The sequence below is a fragment of the Rhincodon typus genome, chromosome 8, assembly GCF_021869965.1.
Source record: "Rhincodon typus isolate 14 chromosome 8, sRhiTyp1.1, whole genome shotgun sequence".
Classification (NCBI taxonomy): Eukaryota; Metazoa; Chordata; class Chondrichthyes; order Orectolobiformes; family Rhincodontidae; genus Rhincodon; species Rhincodon typus.
This window is the reverse complement of record NC_063339.1, coordinates 45,865,316-45,876,272: the sequence shown is the minus strand read 5'-3', so window position 1 is coordinate 45,876,272 and position 10,957 is coordinate 45,865,316. Positions and strand designations below refer to the sequence as shown.

Below are 10,957 nucleotides of genomic sequence, written 5' to 3'. Positions count from 1 at the left end.
CTGCCTCCCTAACCTGTTCTTCCTCCCACCTATCCCCTCCTCCCACCTCAAGCCGCACCTCCATCTCCTACCGACCAACCTCATCCCGCCCCCTTGACCTGTCCGTCCTCCCTGGACTGACCTATCCCCTTCCTAACTCCCTACCTACACTCACCTTTACTGGCTCCATCCCCGCCTCTTCGACCTGTTTGTTTCCTCTCCACCTATCCTCTCCTCTATCCCTCTTCTAACCGCCTCCCACTCTCTCCCTATTTATTTCAGAACCCCCTTCCCCTCCCCCTTTTCTGATGAAGGGTCTAGGCCCGAAATGTCAGCCTCTCTGCTCCTATGATGCTGCTTGGCCTGCTGTGTTCATCCAGCCCTGCACCTTGTTGTCTAGGAAAGTGGTAACTAAGTTTCATGACACATCTTAAACCTTTTGTATTGTTCCAGGCAGGTTATATGTCCGGGATGCTAGTGCCTGTAGCTGTTGGCGTGGCAGGGGCACTCTTCATTCTGGGAGCTCTCTATAGTTTCAAGGTGATGAATCGGAAGAGGAAAAGTGTTTTCAAAAGACGCGAAACAAAGGTAATTACCAGGAAAGTAGTCTGACAAAATCTACAATGCACTTTGTAACAGATCAGGCTTATCCTTTGTTTGCTTTGATTATGTGTTCGACCCTTAACGTTGGATATCATGTCAATCAATCATTTCCATTTCTGAAGGTTCATTAAACTGAGCCACATCATAATACTCAACATTTCATCTCAAATTTAGAAAGATATCATTTATTTTACTTGGAAATTGACTGAAAAGCCTTTTGCACCTTTAGCAACCACAATGTCCGAAAGTGCTTTCAGTCAATTAGCTACTACTTTTAAAGTAAGGAATATGGGAATCAATTTGTGTTCAGCAAGTTCCTGCAAGCATTAACATGATAATGATTAGATAATTGCTTTTAGTAATCTTCGTTGGAAGGATAAATATTGGCCAAGATAATTCCCTTGCTCTACTTGCATGTCCACTTGAGAAAGTAGATTGGGCGTTCAGTTTAACATCTTATCCACATAAGAAGACAAGCTTTTAACTCCTAGGCAAGAGTGCTGCCAACTGAATCATGGCTGATGAAGCTAATCAAACTGAGAGGTCAAGCAGAGATCTTAACAATTTTAACCCTTCCACCTTGACTATTTTTGTGCCAGAGGATGTTTGTGGGATGAGTAGGAGAGGGGTGGGCGGTCTGGGCTGTGATTGTAGATGAGGCAGGTGTGGGAACCAAAGGATTCAGGAGGGCGTATATGTAAGCTTAAAAGGCAAAAGAATATAATGACCTTGCAGGGCAACTGTTTTGACAATGATAGTGGGTCAGAAATTGAGTATAATGAGTGTCAAAGCATAAAAAAAGCAAGAACATCAAAGAGATAAAAATGGTGAAAAGGCAAAGTTAATATCTCTTAAACGGGCATTATATTTGGAATAAAATGAATGTACTGATTACATAAAAAGAGATTAATAGGTATGATCTTATAACGATTATGGAGACGTGGTTACAAGGAAATCAAAGCTGGAAACTAAATATTTAGGGTTATGTGACTTTTCTTTAGAAAGAAAGATGGGCAGGAAGGGAAAGAGGTTGGCGTTAATACGGGATAGATAAGTGTGATGGGAAGAAATGATCTAGAATCTGATAAATCAAAATCCATATGGGTGCAGGTAAGAGTTAATAAGAGGAAAAGACACTGTGGCTAATAGACTATGGGCTTATTAGCAGTAGCTGTTCTTTAGGACAGAGAATAAAGCAGGAGATAATGAAGGCATGTTTAAAAAAATGCAGTACATTTTTTGAAAAAGCAGCAAGGTGGCTTAGTGGTTAGCATTGCAGCCTTGGCTGTGCCAGGGACTTGGGTTCAATTCCGCCCTTGGGTGATTGTCTGTCTGTGTGAAGTTTGCACATTCTCCCTGTGTCGACATGAGTTTCCTCCAGATGCTCTGGTTTCCTCCCACAGTCCAAAGGTGTGCAGGTTAGATGATTGGGCATGCTAAATTGCCAGTAGTGTCCGGGGATGTGCAGTCTGGGTGGGTTAGCCATGGGAAATGCAGGGTTATAGAGGTGTAGGGGAAGGATGCTGTTTTATGGACCAGTGTGGACCAGCCTGCTTCCACACTGTAGGAATTCTATGATTAATCATGGGTGATTTTTTTTTTAGTCTTCATGTAGACTGGGAAAAATCAAATTGGCAAAAAATAATTCCGAGGAAGAAAATATAAAGTGTATTCACGACAGTTTCCAGGAACAATATGTTCTTTGTCCACATTGGGATAATGAGGCAGATTTAGTAGTTGATCTGAGTAAAAGATTCATAGGGAACAGTGACTGTAACATGGTTGAAGTTAGCATTGAGTTTGAGTGAGAAACTTGGGTTGGGAGCAACTGTGAGGGAGTGGACAGCGAAAAGAGTAAATAGTTCATGGCTCACAGCAAATACATATCCAAGTGAGGCAGAAGGATCCTAGGAAGAAGATAAACTGATCATGGTTAATCAAGGAAGTTGAGGATAGAATCAAACTTGCATAGAAACATAGGAGGCCATTAAACCCCTTGAACCTGCCTTGCCATTCAATATGATAATGGTTGATCATTGAGCTCAATATCCTAATCCCACCCACTTTCTCCCTTCAGCCCCATATTCTTTGATCCATTTTAGCCACAAAAGCCATGTCTACCTCCTTCTTGAAAACATACAATGTTTTGGCCTCAGTTGCACTTCATCTGATGAAGAGTCACTGGACTCGAAATGTTAACTCTGCTTTCTTCACACAGATGCTGCAAGACCTGTTTGAGTTTGTCCAGTAACTTGTGTTATTGTTTCAGATCTCCAGTATCTGCAGTTCTTTGTTTATTTCATTTAATTTTAGAACCTGAACAATTTCCACGATGTCCTTTACCTACCCCCACACCCTAGAACATGACATGGGCTGCTTCCCGTGATCAGCTTTCCCCTCAGGCATATATATCCCCTTTCTTAACTGATGAAGGGTCACTGGACTCAATGTTAACTTTGCTTTCTCTCCATAGCTGCTGCCAGACTTACTGAGTTTCTCCAGCAATTTATTTGTTTCAGATTTTCAGTATCCACAATTCTGTTTCATTGTAGAAATTTGTTCACGTTTTTGGGAGGCTACTTGCTACTGAAAGAGCAGTTAAACAATATCCTATACTGCTTAAGAAGTACAAGAACAACAACAATATTGGTGAAGATGGGATTTGCATTGCTAGTAAAAGAGGATGTCCTTAAGACTTCAAGGACAGAATCAGTTTGACTAGAGCTAAGGAACAAAACAGATGCAGTTACATTGCTCAGTGTAGTTTGTGGACTATCAGCTAGTGGGACAGATTCAGGAACAATTCTGCAGGGAAACTACAGAGAAGTACAAATATTATAGCGCAGTTATAATGGGGTATTTTAACTCCCCAAATGTGGTTATGGACAGTGGTAGCATAAAGAGTGTAGCGGAACAAACATTCCTAGGCTATGTTCAGGTAAGTTTTCCACAGCAGTATGTGTCCAGTTCACCAAAAGAGGATGTACTGTTGGAGATAACACAGTGTGGAGCTGAAGATAACACAGTGTGGAGCTGGAGGAACACAGCAGGCCAGGCAGCATCAGAGGAGCAGGAAAGCTGAAGTTTAGGGTCAGGACCCTTCTTCAGAAGCTGTGTTCCTCCTATTCCACACCTTGTTATCTCAGACTCCAGCATCGGCAGTTCTTACTATCTCTGTACTGTTGGATCTGGATTTTGGAATTAGCTGAGCCACTTGGATCAAGAGTCATTGGGGGGGCACCATTTAGGAGGCAATGCACCATAAAGTTTTGAATGAATGATTTAAAAAGGATACTAGGCAATTCAGAGTAAGCATAATTAACTGTGAGAGAGCTGTTTTCACTGGGAAAGCATGGAGCTGGACCAGATAGACTGGAACAAAAGATTGGCGGGAGAAACTACCATAACATCCCTTCAAAAAAGAAATGGTTTGGGCATATTCGGGGTATGTTCACTCAAAAATAAATGGTAGCGCAATGATAGGATGAAAAAGGAGGTAGAAATTAAGATAAAGCGAAAAATGGTGCTTATGAGAGCTATCAATTGAGAACCAAGTGGAATACAAAAGTTCAAAGCAGACGTGCAAAAGCAGATTGCAGAAGTGAAAAGGACTTATAAGAAAGGACTGGCAGCCAACAAAAAGAGAAATTCTAAAGTTTTCTACATAGATATAAATAGTAAAAGTGTGCCAAAAGGAGGAGTAGGGGCAATTAGGGACCTAAAGAGAATTTAGGCATGAAGCACGGCTGAGGTATTAAATGAATACTTTGGATCTGTATTTACAAAGGAGGCGGATGCTACCCAGGCCATAGTGACAGGAGGAACCTCTGTCATTAGAAGGATTTATAATGGATAAGGAAGAAGGCTTGGATTGATTTGGATTAAAGTTAATGAGGCACCAGGTCTGGATGAGATGCATTTTAAGATTTTGAAGGAAGTGAGAATGGAAATTCCAGGAGCACTGGCTACAATATTTCAGACTTCCCTAGACTCAGGGGTTGTTCAAAAAGGTTTGTCAGAATGGGGCCAGCAATTGCAAATCAGTCCGTTTAACTTTACCTTAACTAAACTTCCAGAAACCAATAAAAACTGAAAGAACTGCGGATGCTGTAAATCAGGAACAATAACAGAAATTGCTGGAAAAGCTCAGCAGGTCTGACAGCATCTGTGGAGAGAAATCAGAGTTAACGTTTTGGGTCGAGTGGACCTTTCACTTTTGTTCCAGGAACCAATATTTGGGATAGAATTGGTAATCACATGAAAAATAGTAGTTTGATTAGGAAGTGCCGACGTGGATTTCTAAGGAGAAAATCGTGTTTAATTGACTTATTGGAGTGTTTGATGCAGTTGGATATGAACTTTGAAAATTTGATACAGAGCCACACACAGACTTATGAGAATTTATAGCCCATGGAATAAAAGGGACAGTAGTAATGTGGATGCAAAATTGGTTGAGCAATAAGAAACAGTAATGGTGAATGGACACTTTTCAGGCTGGAGGACAGATTGTATTGGAATTTCACAGAAGTCTATATTGGGACCCTTGCTTTGCTTGACATAAATTATTTAGATCTTGGTGTGCAGGGAGCAGTGTCAAAATTTGCAGGTGATACAAAATTTGGAAACATTATGAAGTGTGAGGAGGACACGTAGAATTTCAAAAGGACAAAGAGAAGTTGGTGGTTTGGTAGAGTAGGTAGATAGGTTGCAGATAAAGTTAAAGCTGAGAATTGCGATGTGATTCATTTCATGGAACATAAATGGACAATATAAAAGAGGGGGTGCAATTCTAGAAGGGATGCTGGAGTGGAGAACCCGGGTTTTTATGTGCATAGATCATTGAAAGTGGCAGGACAGGTGGAAAAAGCAGTAGGTAATACATGGGCTTATTAGTCGTGGAATATACTACAAAAGCAAGGAGAAAATGCTGAAAGTAGACAAAACTTTTGTTAGATTACAATGGTGCATTGTGTATAGTTATGGGTTGCACACAATAGGAAGAATATGAACATATTGGAGAGAGTACAGAAGAGAATTACAAGAATAGTTCCAGGAATGTCAAATTTCAGTTGAGGGTAGATTGAAGAAGTTGAGACTGTTCTTTGTGGAGAGAAGACAGCTAAGAGGAGATTTGGCAGAAGTTCTTAAAATGTGAGAGGTCTAGATATAGTAGATAGGCAGAAACTATTCCACTAGTAAAAGTATTGAAAACGAAAGGGCACAGATTTCCAGTGACTTCCAAATGTAGCAAATGTGATATGGGCAAAAGCTTTTTCACACAACAAGTGGGATGAGTCTGGAATACACTGCCTGTGTCGTGTAGGTTATCAAGAGGGTATTAGAGATTGTTTTAATTAAAACAATGTGCAAGGGTACCAGGAAAAGGCAGTAGAATGACACCATAATGATCATTTGGAGGGATGGCTCAGATACATGGACTAAATGGTGGCCTCCTGTGCAGTAACACTTGTGATTTCTTTTTTCTCAATTAAAGTGAAACTGGGCTTGTGAATGTAGAAAGCAAATTAAAGCATTTGTAAAAAGAAAAAATTATGGGAAATGGGCATTACTGATTTAGCTGACATTTATTGTCCAATCTGAAAATTGAGAAATTGGTTATGAGCAACTTCTTGAACTGCTGCAGTTTGTGGCACAGGTATCCTCACAGCAGGATTTGGACCAAGAGACAGTGAAGGAATGGCCATATAGCTCTAAGTTAGGATTCTGTATGGCACAGAGGAAAACTTACAACTGGTAGTAATCTCATGCATTTGCTGCCTATATCCTTATAGATAGTAGTGGGTCACAGGTTTTGGAGGAGCCTTAGTGAGTTGCTGCAGTGCATTTGATGAGTGGTACAAGACTGCTGTTACTGTATATCAGTGGTGGAGGGAATGAAAGCTAAAGGTGGTGGATAGGATATCAATCAAGCTGGTTGCTTTGTTTGGGAAGGGGCTGAGCTTTCTGATTTGTTATTAAAGTTGTTGTCATACATGCAAGTAGAGAGCATACCATCACCCTTCTGACTTTTGCCTCATAGATGGTGACTAGGCTTTAGGGAGCTAGGAAGTGAGTTACCACAGAATTCCCATTCTCTGACGTTATGGAGGCATTTCAATTAAGTGACTGCTCCAGTTCAGGTTCTTGGCAGTAGTAACCCCCAGGATGTTGACAGTTGGGTATTTAGTGGTGGAAATGCCATTGAAAGGGGAGATGGTTAGATTCTCTCTTGTTGAAATTGTCATTGCCTTGCACTTGTGTGGCATGAATATTACTTGCCAATTGTCAGCCCAAGCCTGAATGTTGTTGTTGTTATGCTGCATACAGGCACTGATATCTCAGGGTCTGAGGAGTCCTGAATGGTGCTGAACTTTGTTCAGTCATCAGTGACCTTATCGTGGAGGGAAGGTCATTGTTGAAGCACTTGAAGATGGTTGGGCCTAGGACATTAACCCGAGGAACTCCTGCAGAGATGTCCTGGAGCCTCCAATAACCAGAACCGTCCTTTTTTTTTGTTAGGTATAACTCCAACCAGAGGAGAGATCCTCCTGCCTCTGGATTCCCATTGATTTCAGTTTTGCTTGAGCTGTTTGATGTCACAGTGGGTCAAATGATGCCTTGATATAAATTGCAGTCACTATCCCCTCAGGAGCTGAGTGGCTGCAATATAATCAAAGCTGAGCATCAGTGAGCAGTTTATTGGCGAGTAAGTGCTGTATGATAGCACTGGTAACAATTCCTTCCAGTCCTTTGCTAATGACTACGAGTAGATTGGTTGGGCAGTATTAGAGTCATAGAGTTATACAGCCAATAGGCTGATTTGGATTTGTCCTGATTTTTGGGGGTCAGAACTGGGCAAATTTCTACATTGTTGGGTAGATGCCAATGATGTAGCTGTACTGGAACTGTTGGCTTGCACCATGGGTACTTATAGAGCACAAGACTTTAGTACTTTTTCAGTAGATTCATAGAAATGTACAGCATGGTAACAGACCCTTTGGTCCAACTCATCCATGCCGAACAGATATCCAAAATTAATCTAGTCCCATTTGCCAGCATTTGGCCCATACCCCTCTAAACCCTTCCTATTCATATACCCATCCAGATGCCTTTTAAATGTTGTAATTGTACCAGCCTCCACCACTTCCTCTGGCAGCTCATTACTTACGCGCACCACCCGCTGCATGAAAAAGTTGCCACTGAGGTCACTGTTAAATCTTTGCCCTCTTAGACACCCTCTAGTTTTGGACTCCCCTACCCTGGGTAAAAGACCTTGGCTATTCACCTTGTCAATGCCCCTCATGATTTTATAAAACTCTATGAGATCCCCCCTCAGCCTCCGACGCTCCAGAGAAAAGAGCTCCAGTCTATTCAGCCTCTCCCGAGAGCTCAAACCCTTCAACCCTGTAAATTTTTTCTGAACACCTTCAAGTTTCACAACATCTTTCCTTATAGCAGAGAGACCAGAATTGCATGCAGTAATCCAAAATTGGCCTAATCGACGTCCTGTACGGCTGTAACATGACCTTCCAGCTCCTGTACTCAAAGCACTGATCAATCAAGGAAAGTGTACAAAACTCACTATCCTGTCTATCTGCAACTCCACTTTCAAGGAACTATGAACCTGCAGCCCAAGGTCTCCTTATTTGGCAACACTCCTCAGGACCTTACCTTTTTTTTTTCCTTTAGCATGGGATGAGGACGTTGCTGGCCAGGCAGCATTTATTGAGGGCAGAGGGCAGTTCAGAGTCAGCTGCATTGCTGTGGGTCTGGAGTCACATGTAGGCCAGACCAGGTAAGGGTGGTTTCCTTCCCTAAAGGGCATTAGTGAACCAGATGGGTTTTTGCCCCAACAATCGACAATGGACAATGGACAATGGACAATGGACAATGGACAATGGATTCATGGTCATCATTAGACTCTTAATTCCAGATATTTATTGAATTCAAATTCCACCATCTCCCATGGCAGGATTCGAACCCAGGTCCCCAGAATATTATCTGGGTCTCTGGGTTAACAGTCAAGTGATAATGCCACTAGGCCATCGCCTCCCCTGTATAATCCTGTAAGTAAGTCCTATAAGTAATGTTGTCAGCTTTTTCAGCCTTCAGTGCCTTCAGCCATTTGACATCACGCTGCAGCAATTCAAGGAGATGGCTACCACAGACTTCTCAAGGGTAGTTAGGTATGGGTCAGAATTGATTACATTTCGTGAGCTGATTTTTAAAAAAAAATTCTGTGGCATGTCCTGAGGTTATGAAATGTGTCATTTACAATGCAAGTTTTTTTCAAACGAAGAAGATAATGTGATGCTAGAGTTCTGCATTAATCTTCATGATTTCAAATGATTTGCTGTATTTATTCTTTAAATGTCAGAAAATTTGTACGTAATTAGTGGCTATTAGATTAGTTTGCTATGCTGGATTTTGTTTTAATAATTAAGAATTTGAACAGAATTTCAATATTAATGGACCTAAATTGATTTAAATTGAATCTATATAATTTGAAGAATTTTAGTGATAAAATATGAGAAAAATGCTATTGTCTACTTCATGTACAGTTGGGATCTTTTGGACATTATGGGACATGTTTTCTCAATTGTACTTTGAGAGTCATGTACAATAGCACTGCATAGTGGGAAACTGCTGACCTTTTGCACACAATTTTTTATCTAGGCATTTTTGTTAAATCTACCTGTCCAAGGATGTTATGACTGTAGAGCAGGTGGGACTCAAACCTAGTCCTCCTAGCTCAGAGGCAGGGAAACTACCACTGCACCTCAGGTGCTCTCTCAGATTTCCATCTATTCAGAGTCATCGAGTCATTGAGATATCCAGCACGGAAACAGACTCTTCGGTCCAACTCGTCCATGCCAACCAGATATCCTAAATAAATCTAGTCCCATTTGACAGCATCTGGCCCATATCCCTCCAAACCCTTCCTATTCATGTACCCACCCAGATGCCTTTTAAAGGTTATAATTGTACCAGCCTCCACCACTTCCTCTGCCATCTCATTCCATACACACACCATCTTCCGTGTGAAAAAATTGCCCCTTAGGTCACTTTTAAATCTTTCCCATCTCACCTTAAACCTGTGCCGTCCAGTTTTGGACTCTGCTACACTGGGGAAAAGACCTTGGCGATTCACCCTGTCTATGCCTCTCATGATTTTATAAAGTTCTATAAGGTCACCCCTCAGCTTCCGACACCTTAAGGAAAATAGCCCCAGCCTATTCTGCTTCTCCCTACTGGTCATACCCTCTAACCCTGGCAACATCCCTGTAAATCTTTTCTGAACCCTGTCAAGTTTCACAACATCCTTACTATAGCAGGGAGATTGGAATTGCTTGTACTATTCCAAAAGTGGCCTAACCAATGTCCTGTACAGCCCCAACATGACCTCCCAACTCCTATACTCATGTAATGACCAATAAAGGCAAGCATCCCAAAGCCTTCTTCTCTATCCTATCTACCTGCAACTCCATTTTCAAGGAACTATGAACCTGCACTCCACAGCTTAGTTAAATTGGAGAACTATTGCCTTGTGAATTCAATCTTCACACCAGGGCTTGAGTACTTATCTAGGCTAAGTACTTTCATGTAGAACTAAAAGAGTACTACATTGTCTTTGAGATGAGACTGTTTAGATTTTATGACAATAGTCAAAGAAGAGCTGACAAGTTCTTATGGTATTCTGATGTTACTTATCCCCCAGTCAACACCAAAATGGGTTGACTGATTACTTAATTGCCATTTATAGGACATCACAAGGAGCAAATTGGTTGTCAAATTGCCTATGTAGAACAATAGGTATACTTATTGTTGCTGAGGTCATGGCAATGCTGTCTCAATCTCATGTTCTCATAAAATGTATGGTTATTGTACATATATGGTAAGTACTGTACAATACTGCTAATATCTTTGTTTAAAATTTCAGCCTAAAGATTTCACAAGCATGCAGGATCGGGTGATGCTGTTAGCTGATAGCTCAGAGGATGAGTTTTAAGTATGAATAATGTTTTGATGCAATACAAATGTCTGAAGCTGCACTGGAGTCAGGGGATACAGGATGTCATTGCTTTTTGCTACTTGTCATTTCTAATGCAAGTGTTTTTTCTTTTAATGAGAAGATATTGAGGTTGCGAATGTTATTTGTGACATAATGTAAAGTCTTGTTTAATAGAAATTTACCTCATAGGTGCAACCTCAGTTTAATTTCACTGTAAGTTCATCCTGATAAATTGGAATGACCAGATGTTATGTAATAATGTTGCTATAGTCAATAAATGCTTGGTTGCTGTAATTTTAAAACTGCAATATTCACTTTTTGTTACCAAAATTCTGTTAATGCTTTTGGAGACAATGCTACTAA

At 41.0% G+C, this 10,957-nt stretch overlaps 1 protein-coding gene across 1 annotated transcript in view; it reads left to right on the top strand.

The window, feature by feature from the left end:
• Nucleotides 1-10,620, top strand: part of armh4 (armadillo like helical domain containing 4) — an 83,674-nt gene extending 73,054 nt beyond the window's left edge. The window contains exons 6-7 of the mRNA XM_048600343.1: nt 433-567; nt 10,523-10,620. Of these exons, the coding sequence (XP_048456300.1) occupies nt 433-567; nt 10,523-10,591 (204 nt within the window). The 3' untranslated portion in view covers nt 10,592-10,620. The remainder of the gene's footprint in view (nt 1-432; nt 568-10,522) is intronic.
• Nucleotides 10,621-10,957: the final 337 nt, after the last annotated feature.